At 43.6% G+C, this 26,960-nt stretch overlaps 1 protein-coding gene and 1 long non-coding RNA gene across 2 annotated transcripts in view; one reads left to right on the plus strand and one right to left on the minus strand.

Annotated features, from left to right (window-relative positions):
- The window catches only part of sft2d1 (SFT2 domain containing 1), a 116,434-nt gene that overhangs the window by 72,689 nt on the left and 16,785 nt on the right, over nt 1-26,960 (plus strand). The window contains exon 4 of the mRNA XM_072507742.1: nt 20,199-20,280. Within this exon, the coding sequence (XP_072363843.1) occupies nt 20,199-20,280 (82 nt within the window). The remainder of the gene's footprint in view (nt 1-20,198; nt 20,281-26,960) is intronic.
- LOC140422990 (uncharacterized) overlaps nt 16,070-26,960 on the minus strand; it is a 34,580-nt gene continuing 23,689 nt past the window's right edge. Inside the window, exons 2-3 of the long non-coding RNA XR_011947645.1 lie at nt 26,176-26,378; nt 16,070-22,255 (exon numbers count right to left, since the gene is read on the minus strand). This is a non-coding gene — a long non-coding RNA (uncharacterized lncRNA). The remainder of the gene's footprint in view (nt 22,256-26,175; nt 26,379-26,960) is intronic.

Consider the following 26,960-nt stretch of genomic DNA (forward strand, 5'->3'; position numbering starts at 1 on the left):
CTAATTTGGTAGAATTTTTTGAGGCCGTTACCAGTGCAGTAGATAACGGGGAGCCAATGGATGTGGTATATTTGGATTTCCAGAAAGCTTTTGGCAAGGTGCCACACAAAAGGTTGCTGCATAAACTAAAGATGCATAGCATTGAGGGTAAAGTGGTAGCATGGGTAGAGGATTGGTTAACTAACAGAAAGCAGAGAGTGGGGATAAATGGGTGTTTCTATGGTTGGCAACCTGTAATTAGTGGGGTCCCTCAAGGGTCAGTGTTGGGCCCGCAGTTGTTCACAATTTACATAGACGATTTGGAGTTGGGGACCAAGTGTAATGTGTCAAAGTTTGCAGACGACACTAAGATGAGTGGTAAAGCAAAAAGTGCAGAGGATACCGGAAGTCTGCAGAAGGATTTGGATAGGTTAGGTGAATGGGCTAGGGTCTGGCAGATGGAATTCAATGTTGCCAAGTGTGAGGCTATCCATTTTGGGAGGAATAACAGCAGAATGGATTATTATTTAAACGGTAAGATGTTAAAACATGCTGCTGTGCAGAGGGAGCTGGGTGTGCTGGTGCACGAGTCGCAAAAAGTTGGTGTGCAGGTGCAACAGGTGATTAAGAAGGCTAATCTAGTTTTGTCTTTCATTGCTAGAGGGATGGAGTTCAAGACTAGTGAGGTTATGCTGCAATTGTATAGGGTGTTGGTGAGGCCGCATCTGGAGTATTGTGTTCAGTTTTGGTCTCCTTACCTGAGAAAGGACATATTGGCACTGGAGGGAGTGCAGAGGAGATTCACTAGGTTGATCCCAGAGTTGAGGGGATTAGATTATGACAAGAGGTTGAGTAGACTGGGACTGTACTCATTGGAGTTTAGAAGGATGCAGGGGGATCTTATTGAGACATATAAAATTATGAAGGGAATAGATAGGATAGATGCGGGCAGGTTGTTTCCACTGGTCGGGGAAAGCAGAACTAGGGGGCATAGCCTCAAAATAAGGGGAGGTAGATTTAGGACGGAGTGTAGGAGGAACTTCTTCACCCAAAGGGTTGTGAATCTCTGGAATTCCTTGCCCAGTGAAGCATATGAGGCTCCTTCTTTAAACCTTTTTAAGAAAAAGATAGATGCCTTTCTAAAGAATAAAGGGATTCGGGGATATGGTGTACGGGCCGGAGAGTGGAGCTGAGTCCACAAAGATCAGCCATGATCTCATTAAATGGCGGAGCATGCTCGAGGGGCCAGATAGCCTACTCCTGTTCCTAGTTCTTATGTTCTAAAGAAAAGAAAGGGAGATACAGATCAGGAAAAAAGATAGAGAGGGAGATTGAACGTCAGAAAATGGCCATGAAACATGACAATCAGTTAAAATTGGCAGACGTAAAGGGAAACGTACAGTTGGATGATAGTGATGAGGATAGTGAGAAAGAGTGTCAGAAGAGCGTCATAGTTGACGGCTTGGTTGGAATCTATTTAAATATGTCCATGCATTGCCAATGTTTGACGAGAAGGAAGTGGAAGCCTTTTTCATTTCATTTGAGAAGGTAGCTAAACAAATGAAATGGCCACAGGACATGAGGGTGTTACTGATTCAAACAAAGCTGGTAGGTAGAGCTAGTGAAGTGTTTGCATCACTACCGGAGGAGGTATCTGGAACGTATGAGGAGGTGAAGAAATCCATCTTAAGTGCATATGAGCTAGTGCCTGAAGTTTACAGACAAAGGTTTAGAAATTTAAGGAAAGAATTTGGTCAAACATTCATGGAGTTTGAAAGGCTCAAACAGAGTAATTTTGATAGGTGGATAAGGGCTTTGAAAATAGACCAAACGTATGAAGCTCTCAGAGAAATTATGCTTTTGGAGAAGTTTAAAAATTCAATTCCTGATGTAGTGCAAACTCATGTGGAAGAACAGAGGGTTAAAACTGCGAGATTAGCAGCGGAAATGGCAGATGATTATGAATTAGTTCATAAATCAAAGATTGGTTTCCGACATCAGTTTCACTGGGGACATGAGAAATACTCAAGTGGTAAAGATAAAGGTGATCTGATGGGAGACAATAAAGAGAGTGTACCTCAGATTAAAAAAGAAATCCAGGAGGGTGGAAAAGAAATGAAAAGTTTCAGATGTTTTCACTGTAATAAACTAGGCCATGTAAATTCACAGTGTTGGTGGTTGAAGAAACGCACAGGGAAGGCTGATGTGGTAAAACAGGATAAGACAGTGGGGTTTGTTAAAGTGGTGAAGGAAAGCCCAAGGGAAGTGAAGGAGGTGCAAACGATTGCACAGCCTGTTCAAGAAGTAATTGTTAAGAAAGTGCCAGATGTATTTAAAGAATTTACTTGTGTGGGTAAAGTTTACTCATGTGTATCAGGAAGAGCAGGTAAATAATTCACAATTTTAAGAGATACAGGGGCTAGTCAATCTTTAATGGTAAGAGATGAGGAATTATGTAGTTTGGGAAGAATGTTGCCAGAAAAGGTGGTGATATGTGGAATTCAAGGTGGGAGGAGTAGAGTTCCATTATATAAGGTAAGGTTGGAAAGTCCAGTGAAGAGTGGTGAAGTGGTAGTAGGAGTAATAGATAAACTATCTTGTCCAGGAATACAGTTTATCTTGGGTAATGATATAGCTGAATCGCAGATGGGAGTGATGCCTACTGTGGTTGATAAGCCAGTGGAAAATCAGTCAACTGAAGTGTTGAAGGACGAATATCCTGGGATTTTTCCAGATTGTGTAGTAACAAGGTCGCAAAGTCACGGGTTAAGACAAGAGGAGAAATCAAAGAGTGAAGATGAAGTTGAAGTGCAATTATCAGAAACTATTTTTGATCAGATGGTTGAAAAAGAACAAGAACAGGTGGAGGATGAGGTGGATACTTTTAGTTCAGGAACATTGGCGGAGTTACAACAGAAAAATGTAGAAATAAAACGGATATATCTGAAAGCATATTCGGAAGAGGAATCTGAGAGTATACCAGAGTGTTATTACCGTAAAAATGATGTCTTGATGAGAAAATGGAGACCTGTACATATGCAGGCGGATGAAAAGTGGGCAGAAGTTCATCAAGTAGTATTGCCGGTAGGGTATAGAAAGGAGGTGTTGTGAGTTGCACATGAGGTACCAGTGGGAGGTCATTTGAGAATAAGGAAAACTCAAGCTAAAATCCAGAAACATTTTTATTGGCCTGGACTACATAAAGGTGTAGTTAAATTTTGTCAATTATGTCACACATGTCAAGTGATAGGGAAACCTCAAGCAGTGATAAAACCAAGGCCCTTAATACCCATTCCAGCATTTGAGGAACCTTTTCCAAGGGTCCTAATCGATTGTGTAGGACCGCTTCCTAAAACAAAAAGTGGGAATCAATATCTTTTGACAATAATGGATATGTCTACTAGGTTTCCAGAGGCTATTCCAGTACGTAATATTACAGCTCAAAGGATTGTGGAGGAGTTACTTAAATTCTTTACTAGATATGGACTACCACAGAAATTCAATCGGATCAAGGAAAGTATTTTACTTCAAAGTTATTCAAAGAAGTTATGGATAGCTTAGGAATAAAATAATTTAAATCAACTGCGTACCATCCAGAATTGCAGGGAGCGTTAGAAAGGTGGCATCAGACAGTAAAGACAATGTTGAGGGCGCATTGTCAAGATTATCCAGAGGATTGGGATAAAGGAATTCCATTCGTATTGTTTGCAATTAAGGATGCACCTAATGAGTCTACCAAATTTAGTCCTTTTGAACTAATTTTTGGTCATGAGGTAAGAGGACCACTTAAATTGATTAAGGAAAAATTGGTGAGTGAGAAATCAGAAATTACACTATTGGATTACGTGTCAAATTTTAGGGAACGATTAAATAGAGCAGATGAATTGGCTAGACAACATTTGAAAGTTGCACAAAATGTGATGAAACGGGTGGCAGACAAGAAATCCAAAGTTCGTAGGTTTGCCAGTGGGGCTAAAGTTTTAGTGTTGTTACCAGTGGTAGGGGAGCCTTTAAAAGCTAGGTTTTGTGCACCGTATCAGATTGAAAGGAAATTAAGTGAGGTGAATTATGTGGTAAAAACACCAGATTAAAGGGAGAGGTTGGTTGAACTCCATGATACATTTTGGGGTTCTGAAAATGCCTCGCCCATAACCTGCACATAGATGACCTTGTTTATCCTTAAGGGGCCCTACCCTTTCCCTAGTCACCCTTTTACCCTTTATGTATCTGTAAAAGCCCTTTGGATTTTCCTTTGACTTATCTGCCAAGACAATCTCATGTCCCCTTTTTGCCCTCCTGATTTCTCTCTTAACTCTGCTCCAACAAGCCCTTTACTCTTTAAGGGGCCCACTTGGTTCCAGCTGCCTATGCCTGTCATAGAACATAGAACATAGAAAATACAGCACAGAACAGGCCCTTCGGCCCACAATGTTGTGCTGAACCTTTGTCCTAGATTAATCATAGATTATCATTGAATTTACAGTGCAGAAGGAGGCCATTCGGCCCTTTGAGTCTGCACCGGCTCTTGGAAAGAGCACCCTACCCAAACTCAACACCTTCACCCAACACCAAGGGCAATTTGGACATTAAGGGCAATTTATCATTGGCCAATTCACCTAACCCGCACATCTTTGGATTGTGGGAGGAAACCGGAGCACCCGGAGGAAACCCACGCAGACACGGGGAGGACGTGCAGACTCCGCACAGTCAGTGACCCAAGCCGGAATCGAACCTGGGACCCTGGAGCTGTGAAGCAATTGTGCTATCCACAATGCTACCGTGCTGCCCTTGAGAACAAATAAATCTACACTATATCATTTAACCGTAATCCATGTACCTATCCAATAGCTGCTTGAAGGTCCCTAATGTTTCCGACTCTACTTCCACAGGCAGTGCATTCCATGCCACCACTACTCTCTGGGTAAAGAACCTACCTCTGATATCCCTCCTATATCTTCCACCTTTCACCTTAAATTTATGTCCCCTTGTAATGGTTTGTTCCACCCGGGGAAAAAGTCTCTGACTGTCTACTCTATCTATTCCCCTGATCATCTTATAAACCTCTATCAAGTCGCCCCTCATCCTTCTCCGTTCTAATGAGAAAAGGCCTAGCACCCTCAACCTTACCTCGTAAGACCTACTCTCCATTCCAGGCAACATCCTGGTAAATCTTCTTTGCACCTTTTCCTAAGCTTCCACATCCTTCCTAAAATGAGGCGACCAGAACTGTACACAGTACTCCAAATGTGCCCTTACCAAAGTTTTGTACAGCTGCATCATCACCTCACGGCTCTTAAATTCAATCCCTCTGTTAATGAACGCGAGCACACCATAGGCCTTCTTCACAGCTCTATCCACTTGAGTGGCAACTTTCAAAGATGTATGAACATAGACCCCAAGATCTCTCTGCTCCTCCACATTGCCAAGAACTCTACCGTTAACCCTGTATTCCGCATTCATATTTGTCCTTCCAAAATGGACAACCTCACACTTTTCAGGGTTAAACTCCATCTGCCACTTCTCAGCCCAGCTCTGCATCCTATCTATGTCTCTTTGCAGCCGACAACAGCCCTCCTTACTATCCACAACTCCACCAATCTTCGTATCGTCTGCAAATTTACTGACCCACCCTTCAACTCCCTCATCCAAGTCATGAATGAAAATCACAAACAGCAGAGGACCCAGAACTGATCCCTGCGGTACGCCACTGGTAACTGGGATCCAGGCTGAATATTTGCCAGCCACCACCACTCTCTGACTTCTATCGGTTAGCCAGTTCATTATCCAACTGGCCAAATTTCCCACTATCCCATGCCTCCTTACTTTCTGCATAAGCCTACCATGGGGAACTTTATCAAATGCCTTACTAAAATCCATGTACACTACATCCACTGCTTTACCTTCATCCACATGCTTGGTCACCTCCTCAAAGAATTCAATAAGATTTGTAAGGCAAGATCTACCCCTCACAAATCCGTGCTGACTATCCCTAATCAAGCAGTGTCTTTCCAGATGCTCAGAAATCCTATCCTTCAGTACCCTTTCCATTACTTTGCCTACCACCGAAGTAAGACTAACTGGCCTGTAATTCCCAGGGTTATCCCTAGTCCCTTTTTTGAACAGGGGCACGACATTCGCCACTCTCCAATCCCCTGGTACCACCCCTGTTGACAGTGAGGACGAAAAGATCATTGCCAACGGCTCTGCAATTTCATCTCTTGCTTCCCATAGAATCCTTGGATATATCCCGTCAGGCCCGGGGGGCTTGTCTATCCTCAAGTTTTTCAAAATGCCCAACACATCTTCCTTCCTAACAAGTATTTCCTTGAGCTTACCAATCTGTTTCACACTGTCCTCTCCAACAATATCGCCCCTCTCATTTGTAAATACAGAAGAAAAGTACTCGTTCAAGACCTCTCCTATCTCTTCAGACTCAATACACAATCTCCCGCTACTGTCCTTGATCGGACCTACCCTCGCTCTAGTCATTCTCATATTTCTCACATAATGCCTCCTTCTTCCTTTTGACCATGGCCTCAATATCTCAAGTCATCCAGGGTTCCCTAATTCTACCAGCCTTAATGTCCCAGTTAATGTTGGGAAAGTTCAAGTCCCCAACTATTACCACCCTATTCTTCCGGCAGCTATCTGTAATCCCTTTGTACATATTTGCTCCTCAATATCCGACTGACTATTTGGGGCCTATAGTACAGTCCTATCAAAGTGATCTTGCCCTTCTTATTTTTCAGTTCCACCCATATAGACACAGTGGGCGAACCCTCTCTGTACTGCCGTCATTCTGTCCCTAATCAAAAATGCAACTCCCCCTCCTCTCTTACCTCCTGCTCTATCTTTTCTATAGTATCTGTACCCCAGAACATTGAACTGCCAGTCCTGCCCCTCCTTTAGCCATGTTTCAGTAATAGCTATAACATCCCAGTCCCATGTACCTATCCATGTCCTGAGTTCATCTGCCTTGCCTGCTAGGCCTCTTGCATTAAAATAAACGCAGTTCAATCCGTTTCTCTGCCTACCACTTTTCTCTTTACTGGCTTTTGTTTCTATCCTCTCTTTACTAACCTCCGACTTCCTGCATTGGCTCCCACCCCCCTGCCACATTAGTTTAAACCCTCCCCAATAGCGCTAGCAAACAACGCCCCTCGGACATTGGTTCCAGTCCTGCCCAGGTGTAGACCGTCCGATTTGTAATGGTCCCACCTCCCCCAGAACCAGTTCCAATGTCCCAAAAATCTGAATCCCTCCCTCCTGCACCATCTCTCAAGCCACCCATTCATCCTGTCTATCCTGTCATTCCTATTCTTGACTAGCACATGGCACTGGTAGCAATCCCGAGATTACTACCTTTGAGGTCCTACTTTTTAATTTATCTCCTAACTCCCTAAATTCAGCATGTCGGACCTCATCCCATTTTTTACCTATATCATTGGTGCCTACATGCGCCATGATAGCTGGCTGTTCACTCTTCCCCCTTTAGAATGTTCTGCAGCCGCTCTGAGACATCCAGGACCCTTGCACCCAGGAGGCAACATGCCTTTCTGGAATATTGTTTATGTCCGCAGAAATGCTTGTCTACTCCCCTTACAATCAAATCCCCTATCACTATAGCTCTACCATTCTTTTTCCTGCCCTCCTGCGCAGCAGAGGCAGCCAAGGTGCCATGAACCTGGCTACTGCTGGCTTCCCCTGGTGAGCCATCTCCCCCAACAGTATCCAAAACAGTATGCCTGTTTTGGAGGGAGATGACCACAGTGATCCTGCACTGCCTTCCTACTCTTCCTCTGTCTGATGGTCACCCATTTCCTCTCTCCCTCAGTATTCTTTATCTGCGGCGTGACCAACTAGCTAAATGTGCTATCCACGACGTCCTCAGCATTGTGGATGCTCCAAAGTGAGTCAGTCCGCTGCTCCAGCCATCAAGCAGTCTAACAGGAGCTGCAGCTGGACACTTCTTGCACATAAAGGAGCCAGGGTCAGTGGACGGGTCCCTGAATTCCCACATCGCACACGAGCATGACACGGGTCTGGGATCTCCTGCTACGTCTTAAACTTAGGTTAACTTATACAACTACGATGCCAAAAAACAAATAAAAAGCAAAAAAATAGACAAACGAAAAGAAAACAAACTACTTACCAGTCACCACTACTTAACAGATAGATTCAAATTTAACAGGTCCCCTCTTGGCCAATCTAATCACAGCCCTCCTGTGACATAACTCTTCAGTTTCTCCCCAGTCTAAACCTCAGATTCACCGTTTACCAGCTTACCTTCCCAAGATGCCGTTGGTCCAACCACTCGTCTCCGCTCCTGAAAAGCCAGAAGAAAGAAAACAAAACGAAAGGGGAAAAGCACCTCCTCCCACTCTGCACCGAATTACCGCCGCTCCAAATGACCACGTTCCAATCCTCACTCGGGCTCTCACTCACGCAGGCTGTCTCGACTTCACCACAAAGCTTACTGAGAATGTAAATAATGTGAACAAAATAAAATCTCCCTTGCCGTTTTCAATTACCATGTAGTTTAGTGTCATCTGCAAATTCATATGAAAGCTAGTTCGGCAAGGTGGTTAGCACTGCTGCCTCACAGCTCCAAGGTCCCGGGTTCAATTCCAGCCTTGGGTGACTGTGTGGAGTTTGCATTTTCTCCGTGCCTGCGTGGGTTTCCTCTGGGTGCTCCGGTTTCCTCACACAGCCCAAAGATGTGCAGGTTAGGTGGATTGGCCATGCTAAATTGCCCCTTAGTGTCCAAAAGATTAGGTTCGGGTATGGGGATAGGGTGGAGGTGTGGACTCTTTCCAAGGGCCAGTGCAGATTTGATGGGCCGAATGGCCTCCTGCACTGTAGGGATTCTATGATTCTAATTTTTAAAAATTCCTTTTTTCTTTTTCCAATTAAGGGGCAATTCTAGTGTAGCCAATCCACCTACTCTGCACATCTTTGGGTTGTGGCGGTGAAACCCGCGTAGTCACAGGAAAAATGTGCAAAATCCGCAAGGTCAATGAGCCAGGGCCGGGATCAAATCCGTGTCCTCAGTGCAATGAGGCAGCAGTGCTAACCAGTGCGCCACCATGCCGCCCATAGTTCAATAACTTTAACAACAAAATGTGAGTGGGGTTAGACTAATAGTCAACAAAATAAAACCTATCTGGTTGTTTCATTCTAAAGTTCCTTACTTTTGCATCACCAAAATTTCAGTAGATCAAAATTATTTTGTCTGCCTGAGCCCGTTCAGTCCCTCAGCTGGCTAAATACTGATTGTGTGATGCAATTATTTTGGATAGGTTATATTTTAAACCGTACTTCTAGTTCTCTGACACTAGATGGCAATTGAGCATAATTATTGACAAACTACAATTCAGTACCAGCTTGGTGCATCCACAGCATTCATTCGGCTGAGAGCACTGTTCAAACCGCTCATTGTTTCTGCTTCTCCCTCTTTCTTATGAAGCAGTTCCCACCTGCAGTCATGTTGTTCATGTGACTTAACCACCTGTACACTCAATAAATCACTGTTTAGTCAGTAGAGCAGCTTTTTGAATTTAAATCCCCTCCGACGAAGTCAAGAGTGCTGCATTGTTGGAAGTACTGTCCTTTGAAAGAGATGTTATATTGTGGACCAATCTGCTCTCCTTTGGATGTAAAAGATCTGACAGCACCATTTGAAGAAGAGCAGGGATGTTCTTGTGACCAAGCCAACATTTATCCTTCAGCCAGCATCTAATATAGATATAAAAACAGAAAACGCTGGCTAAACTCTGCATGGGTGGAGAGAGAAACAAGAGTTAACATTTCTCATAGTTTCTCTCTCCACAGATGCTGCCAGACCTGCTGAGTTTATCCAGCATTTTCTGTTTTATTTATCTTTCTTTTACCTAATATAGATGATTTTTTGATCATCTATTTAATTTTTTGTGAAAATTGGATAATGCTTTTACTGAATTACAGCACTTCAAAATGCTGTGGGATGCACCAAGGTTCTGAAAGATGCAAAATAAATGAGATATTTTATTTAAAAAATGTAAAAATGCTTTAGCTACAACTGCTGCAGACTTGCTATAAACAGCATATATTTTTCACAGCCTTTTCTGGTCAAAACTTGAATTGCCCACCGTTTCTGCTCCTGGCTTTCGAAACTTTAACAGTGAAAAGAATCATAAATGAACATAAGTCTCTGTGGATGAAATGTACAGTAATTTTAAAGTGTCAATGGTAGCCATGATGTGGAGATGCCGGCGTTGGACTGGGGTGAGCACAGTTAGAAGTCTTACAACACCAGGTTAAAGTACAACACGTTTGTTTCAAACACTAGCTTTCGGAGCACTGCTCCTTCCTCAGGTGAATGTTTGAAACAAACCTGTTGGACTTTAACCTGGTGTTGTAAGACTTCTTACAGTAATTTTAAAGTTCAGAGAAAGTGACTCAAAATGAAGTAACAGTTTTGGCAACAGATGTGTATAAGACTTCTGGAAAACTGGCAAGGGAGACATACGCACACACCTTTCGCGCACGTGCGCACACCTCTTTAGGGTGACCAAAGCTTCTTCTGAAACTGCAAGAAAACAGTTGAAAAGGTAGTGCTGGAAAATTGTATGGCAAATGCAGGATTTTAGGTATATTGGATTATAAACATTTGGCAATTTGAAGGTTAAAAGTCCGGGTTAGTGTGTATTTGACTGCAGTAGTCAATTATTTTTTTCCACATTAAGGGGCAATTTAGTGTGGCCAATCCACCTAACCTGCACATCTTTTGGTTGTGGGGGTGCAACCCACGCAGACACGGGAGAATATGCAAACTCCACACGGACAGTGACCCAGGGCTGGGATTTGAACCCAGGTCCTCAGAGTCGTAGGCAGCAGTGCTAACCACTGCGCCACGTTCTGCCCAGTAATCATGTTTTTAAAATAATTTTGTTTTGCAAGACCAGAAGGCTTTTCGGAGTGAGAGGTAGAATTGACCATCGTAAAAGCCTGGGCTAATGCGCTGTTGTTTGATTTGGAGAATCCCTGGGGTGCTCCTGTTTTCAGTCTGGGGAATTAATTTGTTATCAGCTTGGGGAAATGATGTCATTGTTGGGTGGAGCTAAGGTATTCAGACAGTTTGAGAAAGCTTTTGAGTTGAGTTTTGATCTAACTACCCTTTAGACCACAAGTAAAGTATTTTGCTCTCACAGTAGGATAAGACCATAAGACATAGGAGCAGAATTCAGCCATCGAGTCTGCTCCGCCATTCAACCATGGCTGATATGTTTCTTATCCCCATTCTTCTGCCTTCTCCCCATAACTCCTGATCCCCTTATTAATCAAGAACCTATCTAACTCTGTCTTAAAGGCAGTCAGTGATTTGTCCTCCACAGCTTTCTGTGGCAAAGAGTTCCACAGACCCACCAACCTCTGCTTGAAGAAATTCCTCCCCATCTCAGTTTTAAAGGCCGTCCGTTCACTACTAGTGGAAACATCCTCTCCACGTCCACTCTATCTAGGCCTGTACGTTTCAATAAGATCCCCCCCCTCGTCCTTCTAAACTCCAGTGAGTACAGACCCAGAGTCCTCAACCACTCCTCATATGACAAATTACAAACTCTTTATTCTTTTGAACCTCCTCTGGATCCTTTCTGAGGCCAGCACATCTCTCCTTAGATGCAGGGCCCAAAACTGCTCACAGTTGGGGTCTGACCAGAGCTTAACATAGCCTCAGAAGTACATCAGAAGGATAGTTTAAAAAAAGAGATTAATGGTATTTAAAGCAGTGCAGATATGTCTGAGGCAAAGGGGAAACTGAAACAAAAGTTGAAACTGCTTTTTGAAGATCTACAGCCAGAGTCTGAATGGATTCTAACCAAATCTGGTCTGGAACGCAAGCATTACTCTGTGCCATTGGGATTTAGGATGGATTAAGACTGTATGTTTTTCTTGTTTAATTGGGAATAGAGATCGTAATGAAGGGTATTGTTTAAAGGATAATTGTAAGCTATTTTCGGGTGTGAGGTTAAAGATTTTTAATACTGTTAGTAATAAAGTTTTGTTTTTAAAATACCAAGACCCTATTTTTTCATGTAATCATTCCTGGAGCGAAGTATTCTTTCCACACAGTCTCACGGAATAAACTAAAATATTGGGGTTTTGGTCCAGTATCATAGCCACTGTTGGGGTCTGGCCTATTGTAATAATTGTTTTTGGAGACAAGTGACTCTAGAGACTATAATCGCTGCAAGTTAAACGTGTGTCATATGGATAGAACAAAGAACAACACAGGAACAGGCCCTTTGGCCCTCCAAGCCTGTACCGGTACCGCATGATACCAACCTTGGCCAAAACCCTCAGCACTTCCTTGTGCCGTATCCTTCTAAACCCATCCTTTCCATGTATTTGTCAAGGTGCCTTTTGAACGCCGTTAATGTATCTCCTGTTATTTATTTGCCACTTGTTTTAATCACAGTAATATTAATGAATGACAGGTTTTTCACCATTTGCTTTAATCATTTATACTGTCAAAAGGGAGGGAATCCTCTTCTCTGCTTTTGCTCTTGGTGTCCATTCCTACCTCTCTTTCTGACATTTAGCCAGGAATTTGGTTTGAAACCCTTGAGGGGAACAATCACCTGACTGATTTCCCCTGAATTGGCCAATTATTTCACTACCAATTGAGGATGGTAGGCAGGCTTTTGAAGCTAAAGGGCCAATAGGAGGACCTCCAACTTGGGCACTGCAGCCTGCCATTTAGGGTAAAAGGGAGAGGGAGAGTGCCTACATTTTGAGGCGGTGTCTCGCCACCGTTTTTAACTTTAAATTTAAAAATGGCTACAGTTGCCAGAGGGGGGGGTGGGGGCGTCCTTCCACAAGGTGGCCTATTTGACCAGATAGTTGGGGAAGGCCTCAAAGCAAGACTGGAGTGCCAACACCCTCATCTGCCTCTGGGAAGATACCTCCTGGCATCTCACCTAGTTCCTGCTGCAGCAAGCTGACTATAAAATTCCAGTCAGCCTCTGCTAATTGGCCATTTACTTTCATTGTGTACCTGCAGCTTGTGAGCAGCATGTTGCTGGCAAACAGTATGCCATCTGGTTAGTTTTCATGCCTGTGTGCCTCCATACACAAATTTTGCCCCTGAATTGTTCTCTTCACAACCTATCGACCTGCTGTCATTACGACTTACCTTCTGCCCATCATTCATTTTCCTGACATTTTCCTACTTGGATCACCTTTTTATCTGTGACAGCTATCATTCTGTATAATTTCCCAATGCAGAAACTCAAAGCGGCCACTGCTCTCCCATTTATTTATGTGCACAGAACCATATCTACGTTAATGTCATCTTAAAAGGGGCCTGCCCTTCTTCCCAGCCCACCTCCCACAATTTGAGTATCTTGTTGTATCTCCCATATCACATTGTGGTATGTGGAAATGAAACAGGTCAGACAGTATTCTTTGATGCTGAGCCTGAAATGTTGACCTGTTTCCCTGTTCAGAGGCTGGCAGCTGCTGTGAATTTTCAGCATCTTATTTCAGATTTCTAACATTTGCAATTTTTTCTGTCCAATTAATTACATTAAAATGTGAGAGGATTGTCAAATCTACATAGAGAAAAATGAGGAAGCATGTTCATTGTACCTAATATAAGGACCTATGGAATGGAAAAAGTGACATGTTATTTTGGGGTGGGGGGGACATACTCTTGTGAATTTTTTGAATATCTAAAACTCGCAACGGTTTAATTTCTTGGAAGATATAATACGGTAGGACGTCATGGTGGCGCAGTGGTTAGCACTGCTGCCTTATGCCGCTGAGGACCCGGGTTCGATCCCAGCTTGGGTCCGTGTGGAGTTTTCACATTCTTCTCGCGTCTGCGTGGGTCTCACCCCAACAACCCAAAGATGTACAGAGTAGATGGTTTGGCCACAATAAATTACCCCTTAATCGGAAAAGTATTTTTCAAAATTAAAAAAAAGATATAACACTGGAGGTGAGGTGAGTGCCTCTAGAAATAAGCTTTCATATAAACTAATGGCTGACATGCAAGTTGACAATGACCATCATTTTCCTTTTTCTGAGGACAAGCTGTCAATATGTAATGGAAGGCAGTGGCAGAGTGGTTTGTCACAGGACTAGTAATCCAGGTAATGCTCTAAGTGCCCTGGTTTAAATCCCATCATGGTGGAATTTAAATTCAATCAAACATCTGGAATTAAAAGGCCATGAAACCTATCTGGGTTCACCAATGTCTTTTAGGGAAAGGAACCTGCCATCCTTACCTGGTTTGGCCAACATGTGACTCCAGATCCACAGGTTGTCTCTTAACTACCCCATCGGGCAATTAGGGATGTGCAATAAATGCTGGCCTCCATCCCAGAATAAAAAGTGTTACTTTTATCCGTGATTTGGTAAAGTTACCATTGGACTGCAACATATTATAACTACAATGTATTGAAATCTATCCAAATTGGTCTTAATTGTCAAGAATCTTACCTATGTTGCTTTGGAATTGTGTATTATGCTGTGCACTGTGATAGCAATATTTTAAGGCATTATTTCTTCAATGTGGCATGCAAAAAATATCTATCATCTAATATGATTACCACCACAAGACAAAGATTGAATGGATCAGTCTAACATAGAGTGGAAATATACCGTAAATGCCAAAACTTAGAAATATAGAATGTCAGCGAAATCTGGGTGTGCAGGTCCACAGAGTTTTGAAAGTGACAGCACAAGTGGACAAGTTAGCTGTGCGGAGAGGCTGAATAGACTTGGACTGTTTTCATTTGAACAACGGAGGTTGAGGGGTGACCTGATGCAGGTCTACAAGATTATGAAGGGCATGGATAGTGGATGGGCAGGATTTTGGCCAAGGTTGATATAGGGCCTGTTCCTGTTCAGTATGACATAGAAAATACCTATGCAGAATAAAAAGCAAATGAATGACTCTGTCTAAATAGCAATTGTGAAAAGAATTTCAATTCGTGTTACAGTTTTGCGTACTTGCTTTCATCAGTCCGAGTGCTTACTTAGCTCTAAAACAATAGCTCCTATATCATGAAAACAGCAGAGACAATAAATAATGGCAGTGAAGCAGAGTTCATGGAAAATGACTCATATTTAATATTGCTATGAGTTACAATGCATTGACCAGGAATAATCTGCGTTGTGAAAATGTTAAACAATTTTCCCTTTACAAACTGAAACAAATTTTACTTCCACCATTTTACCGCAGTAAGTGAACTTGAAACCTATGTCAATGTTGAAATGTGGTTGATATTTGTACAAATACCCAAGAATGACTAGTGTTAATGTTGTCTATTATTTATAATTGTAGAATTCTGGTACTAGAATGTATCTCACTTTTGCAGCCACAAGTAAGAATTTCCGAATGAAGGCATCATATGACACAGTGGTTAGCGCTGCTGCCTCACGGCACTGAGGTCCCAGGTTCGATCCCGGCTCTGGGTCACTGTCCGTGTGGAGTTTGCACACTCTCCCCGTCTTTGCTTGGGTTTCGCCCCCACAACCCAAAGATGTGCAGGGTTGGTGGATTGGTCGCACTAAATTGCCCCTTAATTGAAAAAAATGAATTGGGCATTCTAAATTTATTTTAAAAAAGAATTTCCGAATGGGTTTGTATAAGTTACATAATATAGATTTGAAATGGAGATTGGTCCTTCCATAGAATAGAAGCATAAAAAGGGTGGCATAATGGTTAGCACCGTTGCTTCACAGCTTCAGGGTCCCAGTTCGATTCCCGGCTTGGGTCACTGTCTGTGTGGAGTTTGCACGTTCACCCCATGTCTGCATAGGGTTTCCTCCGGGTTCTCTGAGTTTCCTCCACAGTCCAAAGATGTGCAGGTTAGGTGGATTGGCCATGCTAAATTGTCCCTTAGTATCCAAAAAGGTTAGATGGGGTTACAGGGATAGGGTGGAGGTGTGGGCTTAGATAGGGTGATCTTTCCATGGGCCTGTGCAGACTCGATGGGCCGAATGGCCTCCTTCTGCACTGTAAATTCTATGAATCCCTACAGTACAGAAGGAGGCCATTCTGCCCATTGAGTCTGCACTTACCCTCTGAAAGCGCACTCTACCTAGGCCCACTCCCCTGCCCTATCCCCATAACCCTGTAACACATCTAACCATTGGACACTTTAACATAGCCAATCCATCTAACCTGCACATCTTTGGACTGCAGGTACAAAATTGACTCAGAGCAATGACATGGTGACTCAGAGCAACACCATCCATAAGAACTTTATTAGATATAAATTCTAAATGAGCAAATCAATGTCCAAAGACGTTCAGGTTAGGTGGATTGGCCATGATGAATTGCCCTTAGTGACCAAGAAGGTTAGGAGGGGTTGTTGGGTTACGGGGATAGGGTAGAGGTGGGGGCTTAAGTGGGTCGGTGCAGATTTGATGGGCCGAATGGCCTCTTTCTGCACTGTATGTTCTAGGTTCCCCCTATGGTGAGGGAAATTTTCCTATGTTAAGATTATAGCTTAAATGTGGGGAAAAAGTCCACATGAAGTCTGCTTGACTTCCTCAAAGAAATAACTGACTAAGCGACAACTAAGCTCCCTAGAAATTTGAGGCCTACATATTGTATGTGAAAGTTATTAAACATTGTTGCCTCCCATATCTGTGCCCATTTTTTCCACAACTCCATCTTTGAACCTCTCCTGTTACGTTTTTTGCCCATGCCCACAACCCTGAAGCAGCCTAGCTCACACATGACACCTCTGACTGTGAATAAGTACACTATCCATCCTCATCCTTTTGACTGCTCTGCAGCTATTGACATGATTGACCATTCCATATTCTTCCAATGTACTCCTTTGTCCAGGTGTGTCAGATAGACCTCACTTGATTCCACTTTTTCGCCATGGAGTCGTAGACTGAAAATCTATCATGGCTTCTATTCTCACATCAGCTCCGGTGCTCCTCCATCTCCACAACATCACACATCTCCACCCCACATCAGCTTATCTGAAAGCTGAATTCCTCATCCCCAGATTTGATATTTCAATGCTTTCCCTGCTAGTTTTCTCACCCTCCATAAACTTGAGATCATCCAAAAACAGTTGCCCAAATGCTCATCTGAATCAAATCTCACTCAGTCATCCATGCCTGTCTTCACTGACGTACATTGTCTCCCATTCTACCAATATCTCAATTTTAACATGCTCATGTTAAAATCTCCCCTTGGCCGTGCCCCTACAGTCCTCTAAGAAATCTGTGTTGCTCCATATCTGGATTTTAGTGGGGTCAGTTAGCTCAGTTGTCTGGACGACTGGTTCAAATCCTGTACCGGCTGAGGTTATCCATGAAGGCCCCCCACCTTCTCAACTGCCCTTTGCCTGAGGTATGGTGATCCTCAGGTTAAATCACCACCAGTCAGCTCTCTCTCAAAAGGGGAGAGCAGACTATGGCAACTTTAATCTGGAGTCTTGTGCATCCACCACTTCCTTCATGCCATCATTGGAGACCATGCCTTCAGCCATCTAAGGTCTTAAACTTTGGAATTATCTCCCTTACCTTCATTAAGATCATTCTTAAAACCACCTTTTTGGACCAAATTTTTAGTCATCTGCCCTTTTCTTTTGCCCAGTTTCAGGTTTTTTTGCTTACATTTGTGAAGTGTTTTGGGACATTTGCCTCCATTAAAGCTGCTATATAAATGTAAATTGTTGTCAATGTCACATTCATCCCAAAAGTTACTCTGAGACTGGTTTTTTTTGGCAGTCCCTCAGAGTCGTGGATGGCTTGCTTCCACACTAAAAATTAATTTACAGGTGACTGAGGAGTCCAACGCATGACCTACAGTCTCGGTCACAGGTGGGACAGATGGTGATTTGGATGAGTGTGTGAGTGATTTGCCCAGGTTATCATATGCTCCTTTTGCTCTCCATGCTTGGTTTCAGCTCACTCTTGGCAATGAAACTCTGGTTTCAACTCCTTCCCGGATGTTTTTCCTCCACTTTGAACGGTCTTGGGTCAGGGTTCCAAGTGTTGGTGGGGGTGTTGCACACTTTCAAGGAGGGTTTGAGGGTGTCCTTGAAGCGTTTCCTCTGCCCACTTGGTGCTCGCTTGCCGTGTTGAAGCTTCGAGTAGACCACTTGGGCCCATGCTGTCGTAAACCTGTGAAGGTGTTGATGATGGTTTTGAGCTTAACCTCAGTGTGTGTGCAGATGCAAGCATTGTCTGCATACTGTGGTTCAATGAGAGAAGATGGGATGACTTTTTATCTGGCCAGCAGGTGGCAGAGAGTGAACAGATTCCCGTTCTGTCATTTGGCTTCACTCCAGTGGGGAGCTTTTCGAGGGTGAGACCGATGGAACATTGTAGCAAATAAGATTGTGAAGAGCGCCGGTGCAATGACACAGCCTTGCTTGATCCCTGTCCGAATATGAATTGTATCTGTGGTAGATCTATTAGTCAGGATCACGGCTTATATGTCATCATGAAGCAGGTGGGAGATGATGATAAACATTTGGGAGCAGGCAAAACTGTGGAGGACGCTCCCTAATCGCTCGCGGATGAGTGTAGAAGGCCTTTGTGAGGTCAAAGAAGGTCACCTAAAAGGGTTGGTGGTGTTCCCTATTCTTTCGTAGTTGCCATGCAGTGAAGAACATGTCTATTGTGCCCCTTAGTGGGCAGAATCCACATTGAGACTGGGAAGACGTTTCAGCCACAGGAAGAAGGCAATTGAGGTCTCTTGTGATGACCTTCCCTGTGGCCGATAGTAGGAAGATTCATCTGTAGTGACTGCAGTCGATCGTTTTGAAGCTGGACATGATTACTGTGTCTCTGAGATTTTGTGGCATGCTCTCCTCCTTCCAGATAAGGAAAATTAGGTCATGTATTCATGCCAATAATGCTTCTCTGCCATGTTTTAATGCTTTGGTGGGGATTCCATCTTCTCCTAATGTCTTGTTGTTCTTTAGCTGTCGAATGGCCTTTTCGACCCTACTGGGGTTATGCTGAGATGTTGGCTTGCTGCAGGATGGAGTCCAGGACACTCGATGAGAGTCTCTGATGAGGTCCTTGAATTGCTCCGTCCAGTGGTCATTGACTGCTTTTCTGTTCTTGATGAGCAGCTCTCTATTCTTGGCCTCCCCGTATAGGCGCCGGAATGTGGCGACTAGGGGCTTTTCACAGTAACTTCATTTGAAGCCTACTTGTGACAATAAGCGATTTTCATTTCATTTTTCAGTGGGGTAGAACTTTGGGTGCTTGGGCCGTGGGTGGTCTTGAGTCTGCGCTAAAGAAACTTCACATGTCATGATTGTTGGCTAACTACTGGATCTTCTACGCTTTCTCCACCCACCATCTCTTATTTAGGTTGTGGGGTTTTTTTGCTGGACCTCTGCCTTCAGCCATCTATAGAGCTGCTTTTCTTTATCAGGAGCAGAAACTTTACCAAACAGCTTATTCCAATAAATTATTAAAAGCTAACGGCAAAGTTCTTGTAAATTGTTTCCATTTTTTTGTATTTTATACAAATTTTATGGTGTTCAGTATTTTCTATCATTGTTAATTGTTTATTTAGTTTATGCTGAAAAGTGTTCAAAAGTTGACATTTTCCACTTTTCAATATGGCAGACATACTGGATACTGTGTTATCCAATAAAAAAAACTTTGATCTGCAGCAGATATGCGTAATTCAGTTTGTAAGAGATGCAGTCAGGTTATTAAACATAGGGAATCGAAGCAGGTGTAGGCCATTCGGCCTCTTGAGCCTGCTGCGCCATTCAGCCTGATCATAGTGGTCTTCTATCCCTTGACATTTTTAATATCTAGAAATCTATCAATCTCTGCCTTGAATATACTCTGATTTGTTTTCCATGCATCCCATATCAATGGAGACATTAGAGAAAGCCTGACTGGAATGTCTCCAGTGCTGTTTAATATAATTAAAGCTTTGAATGAGTATTGGGTGCAAAGTCAAGATATCATGACAGTGATGACAAAGTGGAATCTACATTAACTAACACTTATATATAAACACTATTATGTTGTGTGAAAGGCTACACATCAAGAAATCTTTTATTGACAGTTAAGCAAAGGAAAGGTTCTTGTTGAGATTATTCATAATTTGGCACTTATTACTTGACAAGTGTGGGCTGCTTTTTCTTTCTTTTGCTGTTTTTTATTTCTTTTGCTGTTTTCAAAACGTAAGTTTCTGAAAACTTAATCTGTTTTCTGTCTTTTCATTCCAGCACCTGCTTTCTCATGGGACCATTGAAGCAACTGAAGAAGATGGTTGACCCAAATCGCTTGATTGCCACGATTGTTATGTTGGTAATTAGAACTTTAGAACACAGAACTTTTGATTTGACCTGTTCTGGTGTTTGTAAATTCAGCGTGTATTCTTTCAATAAGCTCAGCAAGCTCTTCTACCAAGATCTTCATACAAGATCTCTCTCATACAAGATCTTCTACCTTAAAAGGACTTCCCTCGTAGGAATTTGAAGATGTAATTTTTCCACTAATTAGGCTGAAAATTTACAAGTACAAATCTTTCTGAAGCTCTCAAAGATCCAAGGTGTCACTGCACAAGGCTGCTTTATGTTAGTATTCTTGTTTCTGATCTTCCTTTCTAATCAGTCCCAAGAACAAAAGTACTTTCGTTATCTTTGGCAAACACGTCATCCATTTTCTGGCTTTGATAATGTTGTACCTGAACTTCCCTGTTTAAACTACAGATATTAAGTAAATGCCTGGAGCTTGCTGAAAAATTGGATTTTTGTATCAGCTTTCATTATCCACTAGGGCTTTGAATGCTATTTTGTTAATGTGATTGGAAAGATTTTTTTCAAATTCCAATGTCTGTGTACACCTGTTACATTAATTATAATCTCATTAGTAATAGTTGAAGCACTGTTTACATTTGTCAATAGTGGGCTTCAATCATGAGGAAAGCTTTATCTTGATGGCGTGTCATTTTTTCAAGAATCAAGCTAAAGTTGTGGATTTTGAATTGGGGAAGAAAAAAGAACTAGCCATCTAAAAGATGAAATTTTGTCTTGTGAGCATTATGTGCCATTTTCAATGTCTTGTTTCATCCATTATTTGACTAAACTAGGATTATTTATCGTAGAATTGTCAATCTAGCAATATGAATTTGACAGGCTAGTAACTTAGACTCCACTTTTTCACTTCCGAACAAACATGCAAGAATGGATATCCATGTTAATGATTTGAGTTTGTCTGCAAAATTACCGTTCTACATTTGTTCAATCTCTGTGCAATGTCTCGATAAAGGATAACTACCCTGGGATTTTGTCCCTCAGAAAATCGCACTTTAAATAGGCATATATGATCCCTGCTTGCTCTGCAGTGCAAGACTTCCTTTCCTTATATGCATTATTGGCAACATTCTTTCACATTAGAAACAAAAAGTTGATTGTTGTGGCTGTAAGTATGTCAAATAGCTTATTTCAGTCTTTGGGAAGTTTGGACAAATTGTTTAATCCACTTGTTTTTGTAGTTTTTCTTTTGGCATTATCACCAATGTTGTCTCAGAATGTGGCAGCTTTCAGATTGCACTTTTCTGCACTGCAACCCCTGGTCCATACTGTGTAAAATACTATGGACCTTTTCCAGCAAATGTGCCATCCCTCCCATTGCATTACTCCTTTTGGTATCGTTCTTGTTATTTGCTCAACATGAGGGTGTTCTGTATGGCAATTTGAATGCAAGAGGTTAGAATGTCTTGCTGCGAAGATCTGAAGCTCCAGCTTTGCACAAGGCACTTGTCTACCCTCAGTTTCAATTCAGAAATTAGCAACAGCGGACTAGGTTCCCAAGATCATTCCTTTTGAAGTTGCAATTGTTAAGCCTTTCTCCACTTAAGCTGATGTTACAAGGGCGGAGGCATTGAGGAAGATTTTGTTCACTTCATCGGTCACTTATTTTTCCTACCTTTAGGATGTCAGCTCTGCAGTTACTAAAGCTTCCCAGCCACCAAACAGCAATCAACAGTTTCCTCATTCCCCATTGGTGCCAACATCAGAAATAACCAATGTCGTCATTTTGGCATAACATCAGATATGAGGTCAAGTTGACCCCAAACTCTCAGGGGGAGTAGACCCTTCCATCATTCAGACTCTTTTGGGTGTGCATGTTGTTGACTGAAGGATGTTTCTATAATGCTGCCCTGCTGACGACACAATTCCAGAAGGACTCTTGTCTGACCCATTATATGGCCAGATTTAGCTCTGACCCAATTTCCACTGGTGGCTGTTATTTGTCCACATGGATCCTCTCTCACCATCTGAAATAAAGAAAGCCTTCCAGTTATCAGAGCCTTCCAGCTATAAGCAATGAGGTTTCGGAGACCCAAACACGCACTCTTCCCTTATCCCCTCATCTCTATTATAGAAAAATTGAAGGAGTATAAAGTAAGCATTAAGTAATATTGCATATTAGCACCACTGTGAACAACAACAGAGATATTCGGGAAAAGTCTGACCCAAACCATAGATCAGGTATCATTCAGACCAATGTGCTGTTGATCCCAAAACTTCCCAGCCATTGCTTGATTTTCTGATCATCTTCAAAGTCGAACTGAAGTGTTCCCATTTGACCTTCTTAAGAAAATACCAATCTGACTTCTGGTGGCGGCTATGAAGGAGTAGGTCGCATTTGGTGGCTCCCGCTCGGGTCGGAACTTTGGACCTTTTTCCCCCGATTTTTTTTGTTGGATCTGAAGTGGAAAATTGATGTTGGATGCAACTGTGACGAGGAATCCTACATCAGTGCATGGAGAAGGAGACCAGGAGTGCTCGCAAAGGAAGAAATAGGCGAACGGAGAAGGCCTGGGCTGAGGCTGCAGCGGGAGAAAGCATGGCGGACGACCGGAGTTCTGGCTCGACGACCCAGCGTTCGACGGAGCAGCTGATGCAGTTCATACAGGAGGGCTTCGCCAAGCAGAAACAGGAATGCTTGGACCCGATTTAAGAAATCGATTGCGCGGCTGGAACTCAGACTGGACTGGATGCTCAAGATCGGACGATCCAGAAAGTGGAGAAGGCACTGACTGAGCAGGAGGAGCATCAAGCTGCAGTGGAGTTGGAGGTGGAGATGCTGAGAGACCAGCAGAAAAGGTTTGAGGAGAAGGTGAAGGACCTAGCGAACAGATCCCGCCGGCAGAACCTGAGAATCGTGGGTCTCCCGGAGGGATCCGAAGGAACAGACGCAGGGGCATACATAGTTCGAGAAGCTACTGGGGGAGGGGGACGTTCACCCAACCCTTGGATGTGGACAGGGCGCACAGAGCGCTAGCGAGGAAGCCGCGTTTAGGTGACCCCCGAGAGCAATGGTGGTGAGATTCCACAGGTACCTGGACAAGGAATGCATTCTACGGTGGGCCAGGCAGACACGGAGCTGTAAATGGGAGAACAGCGTCCTGCGTATATATCAGGATCTGAGTGCGGACATGGCCAGTAGAAGAGCAGGGTTCAATCAGATAAAATCGACCCTTTTTAAGAAGAAGGTAAAGTTTGGACTGCTGTATCTGGCCCATCTTTGGGTCACTCACGAAGAGCAGCATTTCTACTTCGAGTCACCCGAGGAAGCGATGGACTTCGCTAGAAGGAAAGGGCTGGCAGCGGACTGAGGAGTTTGGACTGAACTTTGCTGCAGAGTTCATGTTTTTTTTAAAGTTTTTGTTTTTTGGACGTTACTTGTAATGCCTTCTGTATTGATTTGGGGTCTGCAGATGAGCTGTGAGAGTTAAGATTTGCATTTGCACTGATGGGGGATGGAGGTGTGAATCGTAGATGTTGGATCTTCTTTTTGATTTTCTTTGTATTTCTTTTGGGCAATTGGGTTGGGATTGTTTACATTTGCATATGTGTGTCCGAGAGGTAGGTGGGGGGGGGGGGGGGGGGGGGGGGGGGGGGGGAAGAAGACGATATGTGGGAAAATATCTGACGCCATGGGCGGGGGCCACCAAGCAAGCTGGGCGGGCTAGCTCACGGAAGCGCAGTGGGGGTGAGCAGATGTTAGGCTTGTTGTAGGGGGCTGTGTGTATAGTGCTGTTACTGGGGGGGAGGGGAGGGGGAAATGTTCTGCTGACGGGGAGGGACTTTTGCTGCAGGACAACAGGGAGGTCGGGGACAGAGGCTGCCTGGGGGCGGGCCTGCGGATGCATGGCGTGCAAGCTGGTGACTGGCCCAAGAAAGGTGATGGCTGATCGGCGGGGGGGAGAAGCCCCCCCCCCCTCCCCCAACCAGGCTGATCTCATGGAACGTAAGAGGGCTAAATGGGTCGGTTAAGTGTTCGCACATTTGAGGGGACCGAAGGCAGACGTGGCAATGTTGCAGGAGTCGCACCTTAGAGTAACTGACCAGGTCAGGCTAAGGAAGGGATGGGTTGGTCAGGTTTTCCACTCGTGGCTGGACTCTAAGACTAGAAGGGTCGAGATCCTAATTAATAAGCGAGTGTCATTGGAGGCGGGAAGAAGAGTTGCGGGTGTGGGGGGTCGGTACATTATGGTCAGTGGGAAGCTGGAGGGGCGGTCGGTGGTACTCGTGAATGTGAACCCGCCGAATTAGGATGATGTGGTGTTCATAAGGAGGATGCTGGGGAAGATCCCGGACCTGGATTCGCATAAGCATGGGGGGGTCAACTTCAACACAGTCATTGACCCAGGGCTAGACCAGTCTAGCTCAAGATCAGGTAGGGTGCCGGCAATGGCAAAGTAACTTCCTGCGCGCGGGACTTCCTACGCAGGCAGGTCTCAACCTTCCCGCTCCTACCACCAAGGGTGATACAGGACAGGATAGTTTCCAGAGTGTGGGTTGGAGAAGGGAGGGTTTCGGACATTTATAAGGAACTTATGGGGTCGAAGGAAACGCAGACCGAGGAGCTGAAACACAAATGAGAAGAGGAATTAGGAGGAGAGATAGAGGATGGTCTCTGGGTGGATGCGTTGAGTAGAGTCAACGCGTCCAACTAACATGTGCCAGGCTCAGCCTGATACAGTTTAAGGTTGTTCACCGGGCTCACATGACAGTGGCCTGGATGAGCAGGTGATTTGGGATAGTAGACAGGTGCACAAGGTGTGCGGGAGGACCAGCGAACCATGTTCATATGTTCTGGGCATGCCCGAGGCTTGGGGGATTCTGGCAGGAGTTTGGGGATCTCATGTCCAAGGTATTGAAAACGAGGGTGGAGCCGAGTCCAGAGATGCCGATTTTCGGGGTGTCGGAAGATCCGGGATTCCAGGAGGAGAAAGAGGTAGACGTTCTGGCCGTTGCCTCTCTGGTATCCCGGATATGGATATTATTAGCTTGGAGGGACACAAAGCCCCCGAAGTCAGAGACCTGGCTAACTGATATGGCTAACTTTCTCTGTCTGGAGAAAAGCAAGTTCGCCTTGAGAGGGTCAATGTTAGGGTTTGCCGGGAGATGGCAGCCATTCGTCGACTTCTTTAGGGGAAATTAACCGTCAGCAGAAGGTGGTGGGGTTGCGGGCTGTGGGGTTAGTTTAGAGTAGGGGGTTAGAAAAGGTGGGACATGAGAGGAAGACAGCCTTTGCACAATGTTTATAATTGTATGTACACTGTTTCTTCTGTTACTGTTGTAAAACCATAAATACCTCCATAAAATGTTTAGAAAAAAATAAAATACCAATCTTAGTGGAGCAGTGGGCCATGTAAGGTAAATAGAGTGCAACCCAACATGGCTTCCTAAATTTGCAGTCTTTCCACTCCTGATCTTTCCAATTCAGAGAAGCAAATAAACTTAATCTGTAAAATATAATTGAACACCAAAAGTGTGTTCTACTATGTTGGGAACCAGGTAATGCAGTGTGCTAGCATTTGGCATAATTCTAGCTTCTGAGGCCTTTTCTCAGTCTCTATTGGAGTTGGGAGGCAACTGGAATAACAAATTTACCCCCACATGGGCAACTGGTTCAGCACAGTGGGCTAAACAGCTGGCTTGTAATGCGGAACGAGGCCAGCAGTGCGGTTTCAATTCCCGTACCAGCCTCCCCGAACAGGCGCCAGAATGTGGCGACTAGGGGCTTTTCACAGTAACTTCATTGAAGCCTACTTGTGACAATAAGCTATTATTATTATTATTACAACTGGTTCAGCTCATCAGAGCATCCTGAAAAATGATAGAATAGGAAGAATTTGTATTTTCAAAAAAACCTATCCTTACCTAAAAGTTGATCTTTAATTACCTGGTTCCAGAAGATTTATCAATTTCTTGCTCCTCATTACCATACAAGCTGAATAATTCACCATCTGTGTAAAATACGAAAGATAGGCCCAGAATTGCTTGCAGATTCTCTCCAGCAATTGGAACATGATGCAGTGAACTTACAGGAGATGGAAATGTACTGAGTTCACACCCTCCAAGCTCTCCTGTGTACATTCTATCTTGCTGTGGGAAGGAAAAGTTTTTTTTAATTAAACAAAATATTTCCTTTTCTAGTGTTAACATGTCCTATCATTGGAGAGATTAGCAAAATGCATGAGTAAAATGTATTGATATCCAGTTCAGATCACAGGGCTTCTATCTTTGTGTCTCTTTACTATACAAGTAGATACAGAGCAGTGTGGGTCGACACTCTCAAAAGTACAATTGTCAGACTCTTTAGCAACTTACACCATTGAACCTGAAAATGTATCTACAATAGAGCAAATTTGTAACATGCACTTTGGGATACTCTTAAGGCATAAAAGGTACTGTATAAATGCAGCTTATTTTGCAAGATTTAGCTCAGACCAGCACGAAACATTGCATGGATTATAAAAGGCAGGACTTCAATCCTGACTCCTTTCCTTCCTCTTTATTTCCGCCCTCTTTTCCAGAAAAAGTGGAGCATGTTATTGATGGTGTGTGTTTGTACTCTGTACCCTTTTGTAATCCAAAGTAATAACGAACAGGAAGAGCAATATTGAGGACAGCTCTGTCACATAATCACATTCCTGAAGTCAAAGTCACCACAATATTCCCAACCAT

The sequence above is a fragment of the Scyliorhinus torazame genome, chromosome 1, assembly GCF_047496885.1.
Source record: "Scyliorhinus torazame isolate Kashiwa2021f chromosome 1, sScyTor2.1, whole genome shotgun sequence".
Lineage (NCBI taxonomy): Eukaryota > Metazoa > Chordata > Chondrichthyes > Carcharhiniformes > Scyliorhinidae > Scyliorhinus > Scyliorhinus torazame.